General features: G+C 32.2%; 2 protein-coding genes across 3 annotated transcripts; both read right to left on the bottom strand.

The window, feature by feature from the left end:
* Positions 1–720: 720 nt before the first annotated feature.
* LOC114722777 (NHP2-like protein 1) lies at positions 721–4,490 on the bottom strand. Its single transcript, XM_028908908.1, is given in 7 exon segments — positions 721–747; positions 877–1,008; positions 2,285–2,380; positions 2,383–2,402; positions 2,717–2,845; positions 3,825–3,951; positions 4,437–4,490. Coding segments are annotated over 7 exon segments (585 nt in total).
* Positions 4,491–4,860: 370 nt separating this feature from the next.
* Positions 4,861–7,561, bottom strand: LOC114724330 (chaperone protein dnaJ 49). 2 transcript variants are annotated; one of them, XM_028910702.1, is made up of 3 exons: positions 7,386–7,560; positions 6,084–7,216; positions 4,861–5,125 (listed from the first exon to the last, which is right to left on the bottom strand). In XM_028910702.1, the coding sequence occupies exon 2, from the start codon at positions 7,168–7,170 to the stop codon at positions 6,097–6,099; it is 1,074 nt and encodes a 357-aa protein (XP_028766535.1). In that variant the 5' UTR covers positions 7,171–7,216; positions 7,386–7,560; the 3' UTR covers positions 4,861–5,125; positions 6,084–6,096. The 2 variants fall into 2 exon arrangements, with proteins under 2 accessions (XP_028766535.1, XP_028766599.1); XM_028910766.1 differs by lacking the exon at positions 4,861–5,125 and adding an exon at positions 5,228–5,240 and having other exon boundaries at positions 7,386–7,561.
* Positions 7,562–17,592: the final 10,031 nt, after the last annotated feature.

Below are 17,592 nucleotides of genomic sequence, written 5' to 3'. Positions count from 1 at the left end.
CTCCGTTATTTTGTCTGCAACAATTTTGTATTTTAGTTTTTTTTGCAAAATAGTTAATGTCTTTTATCAGGGGGGAAAAAAAAAATCCTTGTGTCTAACACCTCAACCGTACCTTCACATCATTAGTTTGTCTCTGAGAAAAATACTCGAAGTGTTAATTCTCTTGTTTTTAACGCCTTAACAAGTTTCAATATTTATTAAGTTCGATTTTTGTGCAAATTTCTATATGAGCATTTAACTCCCTATCGTTGTTGCGTTATCCAGCATCTTGTGAAAAATCATAGTTTTGAGTTCCCTAACCTAATGCATTAATGAGTCATTTGGAATACTTAATCCTTACGCTACACTAAACACACAAGTCTTCTAAACTTAAAAAACACTTCAATTGTTATATTTTACCCAACAAATGGAAGGCAAATTACTCCCACAAACACTCTGCAACTCTAATGCAGAAAGAGAAAGAAGCTTAAAGAATCAAGCAAACTGATATATGTAAACATGTATATGTGTGAACTTCAAAGCACCATGACATTCAAACTCAAAATTAAACTAAAAAATTAAACAATATTCTTAAAAAATCTAAAATAATATTCTCCCAGTAGAGATAGATATTGATGAAGGTCAACACGTATGTTTTCCCTAGTACAACTAGACCAATCAAAGCCTTTTAAGGTGCTTCCAGCACAACCCGATCAGCCTATCACATCAAATAGGCATTTCTCATATTAATAGTTTTTCAATGGCATCCTGCATTACCATCAAGTACTCAGATTTTGCAGGTTTATATAAATCACAGAATGAGATAAACATTAATATTATGAAGCTTCCCAGAAAAAAAAAAAACTGTTAACCATAAAGCCATAGATAGTTCATTACCTTAAGTTGTTGTATTTGGGATTTCAGTTGACTTCCCTCGCCACTCAACACTGAACTTGCAATCACCGGCCGGGTGACGCTGCATGCTCGCCCAAGAGATTGCTTTGATGGCACAAACACATAGGGCACATTCTGTGAATTCCAATCAGAAAACTTGCATGTTCATACTCCGACAAATATACAAACACGCTGAGACAAGCACAAGTAAAGGCCAAAATAATTAAGTCTATAACACCCACAAAACAAAATCCTAGAAAATACAAACTTAATAAAAGCAGCAGGAATGGCTAAGATACTAATGAAGCATTCTCCTATGTTGATAGACAAGCATGAGCTCAAGTGGAAGGTAACTATTTGTGCACTAAACTTATGAATTGTTTTTTCCATAATTGCAATAAGATTATCCAGTAAATATTTTATGTGTGAAGGACTTTTTTTTTTTGGGGGAAGACCCAATTATGTGTTGTTGAGAAAACGAAAATTTCTACTTGTAATGTTTTATTGAATAATTACATCTAAGTTTTTTTCATTACCTTATACTCATCCCACCAAAACTTACAAGTTGATACATGCAGCATTCTTTATTACCATTATAATAGAAATTAGGATCCTCTATGAATTATATATGGCAAGACTAGAAATATACCGGTACAAATTTGCCAATTCACACAAGTAATGTGCACCCAAAAAAAAAAATCAACTATAGAAATAAATGACCTCACTGTATCTAATGAAATATTACGCAGGTAGGTATAACGTACATATTAATAGCGTTCTATAAGGGGTTGCATTGTACACAAGTAACCTGGTAACTTTCATGCTGCACAACTATGGCAGGCAAACACTAAATGTGGTAGAGCAGTCTATGCTGTGCAACAAGCTAGTATTAAAAAGCCCTGACTTTTGACAATCTGCCATTTTCACATTCTATTTCTTCGCCTCTTTGCCAATAAATCCAAATTCTTGCGGAGAGTCCCATTTTCCAGAGGTTAGGGGCAGTGTTAGACAGGTAACCAGAAGACCCTGCTGCACTTTGCATTCTAAACGCACATTTTCATGTTTCTCACTTATGCAGAAACTCTCAACTTGACATAATTATGACTTCATGGAGAGAACATGAGTGAAAGAGGCCAATAATCCATTCCATGGAGCTTTGAGCTTCCTTCACAACATCAGGCAGAGGGTATTCAGGCTTCAGCATTGCCAGGGGGACACAAAATTCTTTGGTTCATTTAGTCAGTGCTGTCATAAAAGTATATGATGATCATGATAATGCAAGACCAACATGGATAGTGAAGACTTAGACCACATCTATGTAGCAGATGAATTGCATTTCAAGCAATCACAAAATTTAATGACAGAAAAATGGAAATGAAAGAAGAAGAAATAACTTTAAAGCAGAAGTTACCTTATCTTCAGCAAGCAGAGGAAGATGGAGAAGAATCTCAAGTGGCTCGGCGTCTGCCGCCATGACTATAAACTCAGAAGTACCAACTCAGAAGTACCCCTGTTTGGCGACTTGGTTGCTGAAACCAACAAAACTTGTTGCAAGGGCAAGACTAATACATACAGATGCATATACATCCATGCAAACACGTGTGTGTGATAAAATTAATATAAATATGTAAAGCAGAAAAATACAAAACATAATGTACTAAATAAATTAATATTATGAATCAACAAAAGCCAATAGTAATCGCTTCTAAAAAATGTTTTTTCAAGAAAAGTGTTGATAAGTTGCCCAAAATGTTGATCACAAGGTATTTACCCAAAACAAAGGGGGAAATCCGCAAAAGGAAAAAAGGAATGAATCAAGTAGAAGGGTATAGAAAACACCGACCTTCATTAGCACCCTTTTTGAGCAGCTTGTAGCTGGCAGCTTGTTGAACGAGATCCCTAATAGTTATGGTGAGTTGTGCATCAGCCAAAGGGTAAGCTTTTGGATTCACTGCCTCTCCTGGAGAATCAACTTTGATTAATTTGGTGAAAATTTTGAAATGATTGATAATTAGTGACTACCGATATGGGATCATGTTGGGCTTCCTTTTGACAGCTGTGATTATTTATCAAGCATCCTTCGTTGATTAATATTACCTTCGGTTCTTAATATAAGACCTTATTTGACTTTTATTTTGATCCTTAATATAAGGCCCTAATCTATTTTGTCTCTCATATTTATGTATTTTTTTTCCTAAGATAGTCCTTCTAATAATAGTAGTTCTAGCCAATATACTTTATTAGCAAGGATATTTTGGGAAAAACAATACGTATTTATTACAAATAACTAACTTAACGTCTTTCCTTAATCTCCTCAGATTAATCAACTAGCTCTTATAAATAGGACCGGAGGTAGCATTTTCATAAAATAATTTTTGTCTATTTTTATTTTCATCCTCCACTCGGGAGACACCCATCATATTCATCAAAAGAAGGTCCCTCTTTGATCTTAAAATTCATTCAAGAGTTTGCACTTGGCCTTAGATATGAAGTAATTTCTTATAACACCTGTTTACTGCGTAAACATTTGTACCTCTATGCACTAAATTATTGAAAAAATACTTATAACAAGTTTATTATATCTTCATGTTAAATTCTCTAATTACATATAATCTTGTGTTCTATTTTTTCATGTGAATAATTAGAAAACACTACATGACCAGATGGATAACATGCTTGTAATTTTTAATGGTGTCACGTTGTATTTTTAGCCACGTAAGATAATTATTTGATAACTAAAAATAAATTATATATAATAAAGATTAAATTATTAAATATGTCAAGATTAAGGACTGAATTATAATGAATTAAAAGTTTAGAAACAAAATTACACTGAATCATAATTGAGATATTTAAGTTATAAGTGAATTAAAATTTGAAAAATAAAAATTTAACTTCCCCCATTTTCTAATATCATAATAGATGGATTTGGTTTGTCAATGACACTAGACCTTTCAGGAAGCCAACGAGTGGGATCAAATCCCATTTTGACCATCTGAGTACGAAGAACCGACACAGACTGCCAGCAGCCACAGAGGCTCCACGCCTATTGGCAGCTGGTGTGGCGGGTTGCCCTTGCTTAAAAAAATGAAAGATAACATTGTAAATTCATTAACAGCTTAAAATTTCAATTTAATCATGAATATTAATTTGAATTTCCTTTGTTTTTAAATTTCAAAAGCTATTTCTGTGAAATTTTTCCAATTATATACGTATCATATATATAATATGTACTTTTCAGTCATTTCACATCTACATTTGCTATTTAATTATATCACCCAAAAAAAAATTCAATTTGTTAAACTAACTAAAAAAAAAAATCTAAAGTTAAATCATATTATACTTATTTAACTTTTACCTAACCACAGTCTGCAAAATATAGTTAGGATGATCAATCTTGCAAACATTAATCTAAGACCAGGGCATAGGCGGCTTCGAGTTTCCATTTTGAATTGGACTAAACAGGCATACAACTTATTCTTCTCAGGAAAATAAAATTTTCTAACGCCTCAGGAACGAAACCCATTTTCCAGAGTCTTGCTGGAAGTTAATTTCCTTCGAACCACATTTCCTCCCAACAAAACCCCGGGAAATGACTTCTTCAGTTTCTTTTCCATTTCTCAACTCCAGTTTCCAGCGAACCACATGCCAATCTGGATGACCGACTTGATGAATTCTTGATGAAGCGAATGGAAGAAAAGAAGTGATAGGGGAAAGTTCAATTTTAACCTCAACTTCCCATCTAAATCAAAAATTTCTCCACCTTTTTCTCTGGCTCTCTTTAATCCATTCAAACATATCCAAAAGAGGAAAATATATTCAAGCAAATCTCCCCATATATATAAATATTTGAATAAGAATAATACCTCAATAAATATAAGCTGAAAGGCAAAAGATGGATCAAGTTGGCGTTCAATAAGCCAAGCAAATACCGACCCATGTATTTCCTTTTTTTTTTTTTGGCCCCCAAAACACAAGCTGTTGAAATATTATATTGCCACCGGATCAACGTCGGCGGTTTAGAGATCAATTTGCTCATAGCATTATCAAAAGGAATAGTTGTGAACTACATTGCAAGTTTTACAAGATCTATAGCACGCAAATAATATTTCAGAAACCTTGTAGCAGAAAGTAAAGTATACAATCAAGAGGCGTCCAGGGGTAATACCACGACTTTCAACATAGACTCTAGACTCCCAATGTTTTTCTCTCCATAATTGAGGAATTCTAAGCATCCCCATCAACATGCAATCTGCAAAACAATAGAATTTCTAAATACAAAGAACAAACCTATCACTATTAATATGGGCCTAAAATACCAAACAAAGTGTATTCAGGAACAATAAAAATCCATCTCAACATGCAATCTCCAAGACAATACCGATCTCAAAACACAAAACCTATCAATATTAATATTCGTATAGATTAAGAAACCCAGCCCGACGGCATTAAAATTAGGCTGTGATACGGATTTGCCAAGGACCCATTTTTGTATCAAAATAGCAGGGTAAATGCAATAGACATCAATTTAGTAAACTACATAAAGTTACAAACAACATTACAGCAAATAAAATTCCTAAACCATTCTACTGGTAAAATATACAAATTCACCAAACTTAAGTCAGCAATCGTTTGACATTTCAACTGAATAATGGAAAAACAGTATAATTGAATTAACCCCTCCCCGCATTTGTACCAAGATATGCTTAACTAATTCATGCTGCTAGTGCCACTAGTCACATCCAGTGATTTAATATAGAAAGCCATCAGATTGCAGCACTAGAACTACCTGAAAAACCATACCATCGCATCACAACACCAAATAGCAATTACTCATTTACTCCGCTACTAACAATTAGGTCACCAGAGAGTTCACAGCGAAGCTGCCAAGGTAAATTCCTTGGGCAGTAGGTTAACATAATCACAAACAACTCGCATTAACGTAGTATAGATCAGGCAACAAAAAGATAAAGTCAATAGTACATAAGCAGGTAACACATTCTATTACTAGTATTGAATGCTTTTAACAAGTGAAAGGAAGAACTATCGGAGATAATTGATAAAGTTTAAGTGCTTGCAATCTACACCGTGACTTATTATGAGCTGATTCACGGACATAAGACTGAAAACTTAATTGTACTTTATATTCAATCATCACAACAGGGTAAATTTATGTCTGAAAAAAAAGACTAGGAGATAAAAAACTGAACCTTAATTCACTTATTAGTTCACTGGTTCAAACTTGCGAAGCATTTCACAATGTGGCATTTCCCGGATATATCCCCATTGGCGGCGATGCCACTCAAGCCGACAATTCTCTCTAAGAATATTGAGGTAATCACTCTCAACCCTATCTTCAAGTGTTATTCGCTCATGGCTATTTGGTGGGTAGTCTTGATCAAATTTGGCCGACTTAACATAATAATTGACACCCTTTGGTGTAGTAAACCGATGTTCATATGGATACTGTCGAGAAAGTGAATAAATAGGATCTGAAGACGGCAAGAAGTTCAGAAGCAGAATAAGCAGAACAGGAAGCAACTGAATTAAAGCGCGAACATTAAAGCCGCTAGACCCATGTTCAGCTGGCCTTGGACCCATCCCCGGTCCAAAACTAAAGCCACCAAAAGGTGTTGCAGGAGCCATTCCACCAAAGAAGAAATTTCTAAATATTTCCTCCGCATCAATATCGGCTTCATAATACCCATTATATGCCCGTGTTGGCTGCCTTGCAGCACGTCTTTCGTAAATGGATTCATCCTCTCCAACAAGATCATACTTCTTACGACTCTCTTCATTACTTAGACACTGGAAAGCTTTAGACACAGCCTTAAACGCTTCCTCGGCACCAGGAGCTTTGTTCTTATCAGGATGAACCTTCAAAGACAATTTTCTGTACGCTTTACGCACATCCTCGACAGTACAACCCTTCTCTAATCCCAAAATCTCATAATAATTCTTCTTCCTCCTAATCTCTCTAACAATCGTGATTTGTTCGTCCGTATATGAAGCTGATGACGTAGAGGATGAAGACCCTGCTGTCGAAACCCTTTGACGGAGAGAAGGTTGACCAGCAGGCTTCGATGAAGACGTCACCGATGGTCCATTAGCAGACGCCGTCGGCGGTTGATCACTTGTATGTTTCTCTATCGCCACCAATAGATCGTCGACGGGCAAAGTGGGGTCAAGACGGCGAGCTTTGGTAACAAATTTCAAAGCGCGAGCCCGATCCCCGCTTTCTAATGCCTCTCTCCCAATTTTCAAGCATTTTAACGCATCGTCTTTGTTGCCATCCATCTCAGATTATCAAACTCAACAGATATTCAAACAGATCTTCAGAACCCTAGCGAAACCAAAGGCAAAAAAAGAAGAATTCACAGCTTCAGCAAAAGGAATAAACAATTATTGAATTAGAAAAATAGAAAATCATAATCAGAGAGCAAATTGAAGAGCCGAGCAATTTAATTCATCAGGCAAAACAAAGGTAAAGGGGTTTCGAGAATTATCCTTACTGATGGACCTCAGAGACGAGCGTCAATGAGGGGTTTTCCCCAAGGAAGAGAGTGATCAAAACTTCGCTCGATTAGGGCTTCATGCCCAGTGAGGCTACAGATCGATCTCTCTGATGCACGTTGAGTTTGTTATATCTCTCGAAGGAACACTCCTATTCCTATCGCCCTGCGCGATTGAAATGTCAGCTGCTAGTATTTTATACCTTTATTATGGGAGAAGAATATAACAGCAAGAATTATAACTGGTACTCCTCCGGTCCTAATTATAAGACCCAATTGACTTATTTGAGGAGATTAAGGAAGTAAGTTAAGTTGGTTATTTATAATAAATAAGTGTTGTCATTCCTAAAATATCCTTGCTAATTAAGTATATTGGCTAAAACTATCATTATTAGAAGGATTATCTTAGAAAAAAATGCATAAATATAAAAGACAAAATGGATTGGGGTCTTATAATTAGGACCAAATAAAAAGTCAAATTGGATCTTATAATAAGGACTGGAGGAGTATTACATTTAGGACAGGTTCTTTAAAAAATAAATATTTTTTATTATTATTTTAATTTTTTGAAACGAAAAAATGACATATTAAAAAAAGTTAAAAATTACAATATTCTCATTCATCAGACACCTAAAATTTTAAAATTTCAGAGAAGAAAGTGATGTCTAGTCTGGTATTTTGTAAATGCAGTGAAATGAGAAAAAATGCCATGGTATCAAAAAGTTAATTAACAAGTTGTGAACTGATAATGACAAGTGTTAAATAGTAAATGACAAGAAATACACAGACAATTACAAGTTATTTGTTGATAAGTTATAAGCTGATCATAATAAATATTGAACAACTAATAACAAGAAATATACTAGTCATTTTTTTTAAAAAAATTGATACAAACACTTTTAAGTCATTTGACTATATTTACAAAATACCAGATCATTTATCACTTCCTCCTTAAGAATTTCGACTTCTTAAGTGCCTAAATTTGAATATTACAATTTTTAACTTTTTTTTACGTCATTTTTCATTTTTAAAAAGTATATTATTATTTTACATTTAGATATATGCATTTAGATATTGTGTCAATTTTATCCCAAAATCGTTGGCCAAAAAAAATTCAAAATATATGTTGAAATTAAAAACTACTATCTCAGGTCCCTAATATAAAAGTTAATTTGCTATTCAATCTGCTCGTAAATATAAAATTTTAATCCACTTTATTTATCATAATTATTCCTTGTTCTTTAAGATAGCTTTTGTAGTAATTGCACATGTTAAATATTTCATCTAATGATAACTCTAGCTAATACACATTATTAGCAAAGGTATTTTAGGAAATACAACGCTTATTTATTATAAATAACTAATTTAACTAATTTTCTTAATTTATTTAAATTAGTCAACTAGCTTTTAAGCAAAACTAATTTAAAAGCCTTTTTTGACCAGCAAAACTAATTTAAAATATACTTAAACAAATAATATATAATATGATATTGTAAATATATAATATAAAAGAACTTGCCAAAATTCATATTAAAATCAAAACTGAACCCCTTACACTTGTTAGTTATTAATAATGATTTTGATTTGATAATAGTAATACTAATTTTCTCCTATTACTAAAATATAGAGAAAATCAGAATAAAGAACCTTAAAAAATAATATTTATTATAAAGGTCTATTAAAATATAAATTTGAAATGACTATATTGTCCATGACTTGACCTGATAATAGTAATACTAATTTTCCTCTATTATTCCCTTTGACTGCATCAAATATTTGACGGTTAGCTAGCTTGTTCCCCTCATTTCCCATTGGCCACTGCATCCATTCACACAGAATAGAAAGATGGGAAAATTTAAAAAAAAAAATACTGTGAAAATTACAAGATCTCAAATTAGATATTCTCACAAAAATGTGTTGTTATTTGCAAATTAATTATTGTTAAAACTATTTTAATGAATTTTGATTTTGAGTTGCCTAAGTTTTGAGTATTTGTGAAGTCCATTTTTTTGGCAGCAACGTTACAGGACTTTTTTTTTTTTGTTTTGTTTTGAATTTAGATGGCTGGCGTATCCCTTGAGAGGTGGGGGGATGCTAATGCCACTACAGCCAAAGGTTTTTGGCAGCAACATTGTAGGACATACTTTTAGTTTGGTTCCTATCACCCTCCATCGATATATTATTAAGTTTATTTAATCAATTGATCTACTGCCACTGTTATATGGCTATACTAGAAATCAATAGGCAATGGATAAAATAAGCAGCAAATTATGCAAGTTTGAACTTTGGATGAATGATTAATAATTGCAAATTCTGAGTATGAATAAGAGAATGAAGTCTGGGGTAAGCAAGCTTGAAGAGCTGGTTTGGAATTGAGTACGGAGAATAGAGGGATCGCAGAAGGTAGGTGAGAAATAAAGATAATTTAGTATTAAAATTTATATTATTTATTTATTTATTCTAAATAATTACAGTTTTCATAATTTTTTTTAATAAATGCATTTTTCTATAGGTCCTTTGCTCCAATTCTCCCTAAAATCTAACCACGTGGTTTTAAAAAAAAATTCTAACCTATATCCATTACTCAAACCAGTGAGTTGATAGTCTCTTACCACCCAATTAAGCTACAAGAGTTTCGGACGAGTCTATTGTATTAGATTTTTTTTCCCTCCTTCCATTTCAGAACTAATACGTTATTCTGCTTTCTTTTTTTTTTGGAAAAAAGTAAAAATAGCAATCCATGACAAAGTTTATTTTATAGGATTGGATGTAATTTATATATAAATATTCATTTGTTCATGAATTAATATTTTTTTATTTAAATATGATTCTTTTTAAGTTGGCAAAAAAATATTATTCTTTTTGGAATTATATATTTTAATTAAATTAAATTTTAATCATAATTGAGTTTTTTTTTTGCTAAGTATAGGTATCCTTATATTAGAGGCAATTATATTCCAAACGCTGTTGAACATTAAATTTGACGAATTTGAGCATTCTCCATGTATTGAGGGATTAACTCTTGTCATTGGGTCCAACTCCTATTATATTATAACCAAGGTAATAAAAATGGGACTGGTTATTGAACTGGTTGAAACAGTGAGTCAAGGGTTAATAGGTCAAAACAGAGTCAACCCAAGTCAAACTGATGATCATTAAAAAAAATAATTTAAATACAATGCATTAAAATATCCATATTTGTCAATAAAAAGACTACTTATAATTAAATGTATTAATTATTAATAAATGAATTTATAATAAATTGTTAGATATATTGATAAATCTTATTTATACATATTTTTATTCTCCATTTTAGTAATAAATTGTGCCAATCGATAATTAAATTATATTTTATTTTATTTCTATTTTATATTTTGTGACAAATAATTAGTCATGTTTGGTGTAGATTTTTAGAGAATAATTTATCTTGTGCAAATCTCTAGGAAAGAATTGAAAATCAATGATGCAAATCAATTAGTGTTATAAAATAAATGGTAGAATATGGAAGAAAAGTAGAGAATAGTGAATAAAGAAACAAGAGAGTATTTTTTTATACCATATGAGCTTCTCAACATATGATACAGACGCTCCATTTATGGGTATAACTTTACATCTTTAATAGAATCTACAGATTCTATGATAATAGGAGATAATTGTGGATAATGAAGATAATAAGAGATTAAAAATAATGGGAGATAATGATAGATACATGGATGTCTATAAAGATATTATATTTATAACGCTCCCCATTAGATGTCCATAACTAAATTATATGCCTCATTAAACAAAACTTTTACTAAGAAAAACCTTGTGAGACAAAGACTTAAAAGAAAAAGAGTACAACATTTACTAATATATTTTATAATGCTGTCTCATTAAAAAACCTTGCTAGAAAAACCCAATAAGAAAAACCATAGACAAAGGAAAAAAAGAGTACAATATGTATTTACTTCCCCTCTTGACAATGTCAGTTGATATATATGAGTCTATGAAGCCCAATGTTCTGAGCAAGCCTCTTGCACATGGTGGCTGGAAGTGATTTGGTGAGTAGGTCTGTTAAATTTTCACTAAAATGAATTTGCTGGATATTAACTTCACCATCCTTTTGAAGGTCACAAGTGAAGAAGAATTTTTGGGAGATATGCTTTATTCTATCTCTTTTGATGTACCCTTCCTTTAGTTGGGTAATACATGCAGTATTATCTTCGTTTAAGATTATTGGGATTATTTTACCATAAGATAAGCTACAAGTAGGTCGTATGTGATGTATTAAGGACCTTAACCATACATATTCTCGACTTGCTTCATGCATTGCTAGAATCTCTGCATGGTTAGATGATGTGGCTGATATAGTTTGCTTTATAGATCGCCATGAAATGGTTGTACCACCACATGTGAATAATAATTTGTTTGTGACTTACCGAAATGTGGATCAAACCAAAATCCAGCGTCTAAATAGCCAATAAGATTAGTCTTGGGTGTATTTGAATAAAATGATCCCATGTCTATTGTACCCATAAGATAACGAAGGATGTGCTTAACTCCATTCTAATGCCTTCATGTTGGTAAAGAACTAAATCTTGCTGACAAGTTAACTGCAAATGATATATCAGGTTGCGTATGATTTGCAAGATGTATTAGTACTCCAACTGCACTGAGATATGGTACTTCTAGACCAAGCAGCTCTTCATCACCCTTTTCCCATTTCTCAAGGTCTAAAAGGGTCTTTACTTACCTCCAAAGATCTTAAAACCATTGGAGTACATAATGAATGTGATTTATCCATATAGAAATGTTCTAGGATTTTTTTTGGTATAATTTTCTTCGTATATAAAGATTCCATTTTTCAAACACTCAATTTGTAATTCTAGGCAAAATTTTGTTCTTCTTAGGTCCTTCATTTCAAATTCTTTCTTTAGGAAATTCACCGCCTTTTCAAACTCTTCAAGAGTTCTAATAATATTTATATCATCAACATAAATGGTGATTATAGCAAACTTATTTTCTGATCTTTTCATAAAAATGCATGGGCATATTGTATCATTTTTATACCCTTCCTTCAAGAGATACTCACTAATTTGGTTATATTATATGTGCCTTGATTGCTTTAATCCATATAGGGATTTATTTAACTTGATTGAATATCGTTCTTGAGAATTTGAATTGTAAGCTTCTGACAACTTCAGCCCTTCAAGGAGTCTCATATCAATGTCATTGTCAAGTGAGCCATGTAAATAGGCTATAACAACATCCATTAGATGTAGATTAAGCCCTTCATTTACTACAAGGTTAATCAAGTATCGAAAAGTAATTGTATCCACAACTACCAAATATATTCTTCAAAATCAATATCAAGTTTTTGTGTAAACCCTTGGGTAACAAGCTGTGTATTATATCTTATTATTTCATTATTTTCATTTCTCTTTCACACAAAAATCCATTTGTATCCAACCAGTTTTATGTCTTCCGGTATAAGGACCACCAGTCCAAAAACTTTTTGATGTTCTAGCGATTTTAATTCTATCTCAATTGCATCTTTCTATTTTGGCCAATCATTTCTTTGTTTGCATTCACTAATTGACTTTGGTTCACGATCCTCATTATCATTCATCACATCAAACGCTACATTATGAGTAAAAGTATCATTGATGTTGACTTTATTTGGATCCCATCATACCTATTCATAACATACCTATTTGAGATCTTATCATTTTCACATAGTTTAGGTACCTAACTTTCTTTGAGAATTGGGACGTTAACATTGTCTAGTGACTTGTAATATCTTAATTTTGTTATCTCTCAGGTTTAAGTAGATATTTATTATGATCCAATTAAAAAAAGTTGAATATATATGAGCAATTAAAATAATTATGATCTTATTATTTGTAGGGACAATTGCACTGAGGTCCCGTACATCACAAAATACAACAAAAAAGTCCCACCAAATTCAGTAATGCATTAAAAGTCCCAAAGGGACCTGATTGTATTAACAGAAAAGATGAAAATACTCTATTGCCCTTAGCTAATTGAAACACTAAATCTTATCAGGTTTTCCCCTTCCCTACCGTTCTCCCCTTTTCTATCGATGTGCAGAGCAGTGAGAGGAAGAAAGTTTCTAGAAAAAATTTTATATGCTCAATCCATTTGCTGCTTCATTCTTCTTCTTATCGCGAGTGTGAGTATGTCAATGATTGTTCGTTATCTTCTCTTCTCTCTCGATTAATGTTTCCCTTAGTTTCTTCTTCCTTAGACCAACACAATCGCAAAGAGGGAAGGAAATATTTTAAGCTTCAACTAACTCCTCCAATGGTTAGCATCCATTCTTCTCTTCTATCATTGCTCCTTATTTATTTTCACCATTCCTCTTTCTCAATGATGACATGGTTTATCAGGGGTGTGTGAAACTAGAGGAGTTAGAATATTATTTTTCTAGAATGCATATAAAGTGTTTGATAAAATGTTTAGAAGAGGAATTGGAGGGATTGGGGTAAGAGAACTAAGATTTTGAAGCTTAATGCTATTGTCTAAATGTTCTTGCACTCAAGGTGTTCGTTAAAATGTAGAAAGGAAAATTTTGATTAAAAAGAAATAGTTAAATATATTCAATATGATGGATATTATGCTCTCGAAATTTCTTCAACTTTGCAGGACAATAAATAAATGGAAATAGATCATGAGATTATGTACTGTGCAATTTAGTTGGATTATATATGTTACACTTTTATTTGACAGCGTTCTTAACAGTGGGCTACATTAATTTGATGATTATTTTCTTATTTTGATATAAGCTCAGATAGATCATAGGACTACATGCCATGCAATCATAACAGTGGTTTTGCCCTGTTTTAGCATTAGTTTAGTGGCAAATGAAGAAAAAGATGAAGGTTAGTATGGGTAGAAACATTTAGCATGAAATGAGATGTTGTGTTGTCAAACAAGCCGCGATAGTTGTTAATGTATGCTGCGATAGTTGTCAATATAACTACTTGACTTGTCAATAACAGTTGTGTGATTCTTGATGCAGGTTTATATTACTGATGGCGAGCACATCTGAAAAGCATCTATTTTGCTTTGTTCACATAAGGGAAAAGTTTATAAGTGATGGAGAAGATGATATGAGTTATATGGGAGAACATATTGAAGTCATTGTGGAAAAAGCCCAAATCCGAGCTGAGAACATATTGAAGTCATTGTGGAAGATGCAAAGAGCCTAGACACATTGTCAAGATATGGAAGAACCCAAATCCCAGCTGAGAACATATTGAAGTCGACTATTTTTTTTGTATATAGTTGTGAAGGGAATATTTTGTAAATGGGTGCGAAGGGAATTTTTTGTAAATATATACACACCAATAGTTAGTTTCGTAATTACATGCAACCCCTATGTTTTTTTATAGATATATTATGAAATAGGTGTAGTTTCATATATATGAAGGTGTTTAATGAAAGTTGGCTATGAATTGGCATGTTAGATTCTACTGTCATTTCAGTTGTCATTACCTGCACCTTGCATTGTCATTAGACCTGTTATGACTTGTCAATCATTGCAATATGACTTGTCAATTAACTTCCTGATGTAAGTTGTCAACGATATGAATTTAAGTTACATAACCTGTTTTAGTATTATATGATATTTTCAATCACTCTATCATATTATATTTTGGTTATATTGTCATATATAATCGTTATTAATGCAGTGTCAAAAATCGCACTATCCCTTGTTAATGGTGGCACTGTGACATGTCAATTGTTGCATTGTCCCTTGTCAATGGTGACACTATGACTTGTCAATAGTAGTACTGTGACTTGTCAATGATGGCACTGTGACTTGTCAATTGTCACACTATTCCTTGTCAATGGCGGCACTGTCCCTTGTCAATAGCTGTACTATGATTTGTCAATGGTCACACTATAACTTGTCAATAGAGCACCCTGACTTGTTAATGAAGGCACTGTCCTTTGTTAATTTAACATAAATTTGAGTAACACCTTCTTCTTAATAATTATATTTTAATGTAAATATTACTTAACATTATAAATAAACGACACCTTCAGTTGTAAAAATTTTGAATATTAATTGTTAATATCTACATGTTCATTTGTTATGAAATTATTATATCACTTGTCATTAACTCTTGTTATATTACACGTTATTTTGGATAACTCAGGCTGTCAATTTCTATGCTGGGTGCTGTTGATTTATACACTCTCACTTGTCAATATCTTTGCACAGAGTAATATTGGTAACATAATCCTTATAATATTAATATTACATAAATTTGTCGATATCAATAAAGATATAAAACATATATTATTAAAAATGTAATAAAACCCTAAGAAATTGGTATTATAACATGTGATGACAAATATAATAATATTATAAACATAATTTGATCAGTTTGTTACAAAATGATCTATTGATCATTAAGCTATTACTACTCATTGCTAATACTATGACTTGCCAATTATCTTACAACACATATCATGGCCTAACAGAACAAAAAATTAATTGACTACTCTATCTCCTCTTCATTTCATTGAAGTTGCATTACAATGCATTTAATCACAACATACAAAACTAATATAATCACAAATGGCTCAAAATTAAATTTCAAAGAATTTTCATTCTTTTCTCCAAGCCTCGTATTATATTCTCTTGTCCTTCTATAGTTTTTTGTCGTCTTCCATAGGTTTTAGTTTCCCTGGAAGAATCATGTAAAAAAAAAAAAATTAATATGTAAGCATCAAGTAATTCTTATTGTAAACCACAACAAAAAAAGTAAGCAATAACAACTATGACAGCAAGCAATGACAACTACAGCAGTAGGCAATGACGACCAAAACAATAAGAAATAACAACTATGGCAGTAGGGAATGACAACTACAATAGTAGAAAATGACAACCATGATAGTAAGAAATAACAACTATGGCAGCAGGGAATGACAACTACGATAGTAGGCAATGACAGACAACCATGACAGTAAGAAATAACAACTATGGCAGCAGGAAATGACAACAATGATAGCAAGCAATGACAACCACGACAGTAAGAAATAACAACTATGGTAGTAAGGAATGACAACTACGATAGTAGGCAATGAGAATCATGACAACAAGCAATGACAATTATAACAGCAGGCAATTACTACATACAAAAACTTATTATTTAGCAAAAATTTGTAGTTAATTAAAAGAAAGACTAAATCATAACATGAATATAATAGCAATCATTATATTAACCTAACGTTTTAGCTCAAAAAAGCTAATTCATAATAGTATTATCGATAGTAAATCTATATGTTTAACCCCCCATTATTTGTGCCAAAAATCAAGCTAAAAAAATAGTTAGGAATCATGTTAAACTCACGCGACATATCAACGTGATAGCTATAGAATATTTGGACAGATTACTACTCAAAATTTGAGTCAAAAACCAAAACAAATTGTGATGTCTATCGAAGTGAATAGCTAGCTCCTTCGCAAACCCAAATAGCTTCCCTGTCACTTCACATGTTCCTATTAGCATTAACGAAGCTTTCACTAGAACAAAAGATCATTTCTACAACATTAAATTAATAGAGTAGAAAATTAAAACAAGGGTAGGCAATTTTGTGTGTGTTCAATATTCTAGACCAAAATCTACCATTTTTTAAAGCAAAAAAGTGAAGATTTTTCAAACATATATAGGTCTCCACATTTTGATACATACATATATCCAGATCTAGCAAAATCCGTGTCCAACTTAGCTTACCAAAATCAAGCAATAAAAATAGTGCAACTGAAAGTGAAACAAACACAAAACACATTCAGTTATGATTATGATTGCATGGCACGTAGTCCTATGATCTATCTGAGCTTATATCAAAATAAGAAAATAATCATCAAATTAATGTAGCCCACTGTTAAGAACGCTGTCAAATAAAAGTGTAACATATATAATCCAACTAAATTGCACAGTACATAATCTCATGATCTATTTCCATTTATTTATTGTCCTGCAAAGTTGAAGAAATTTCGAGAGCATAATATCCATCATATTGAATATATTTAACTATGTCTTTTTAATCAAAATTTTCCTTTCTACATTTTAACGAACACCTTGAGTGCAAGAACATTTAGACAATAGCATTAAGCTTCAAAATCTTAGTTCTCTTACCCCAATCCCTCCAATTCCTCTTCAAAACATTTTATCAAACACTTTATATG

Source organism: Neltuma alba, unplaced genomic scaffold (genome assembly GCF_004799145.2).
Source record: "Neltuma alba isolate B1F8T4 unplaced genomic scaffold, ASM479914v2 tig00000327_pilon, whole genome shotgun sequence".
Taxonomy (NCBI): domain Eukaryota; kingdom Viridiplantae; phylum Streptophyta; class Magnoliopsida; order Fabales; family Fabaceae; genus Neltuma; species Neltuma alba.
The sequence above is the reverse complement of the archived record's forward strand: the minus strand, read 5'-3'. Positions and strand labels throughout refer to the sequence as shown.

What these genes read in the sequence shown, in the direction of transcription:
- LOC114724330 (XM_028910766.1), bottom strand. Translation starts at nt 7,170, where the DNA reads ATGGATGGCAACAAAGACGATGCGTTAAAATGCTTGAAAATTGGGAGA.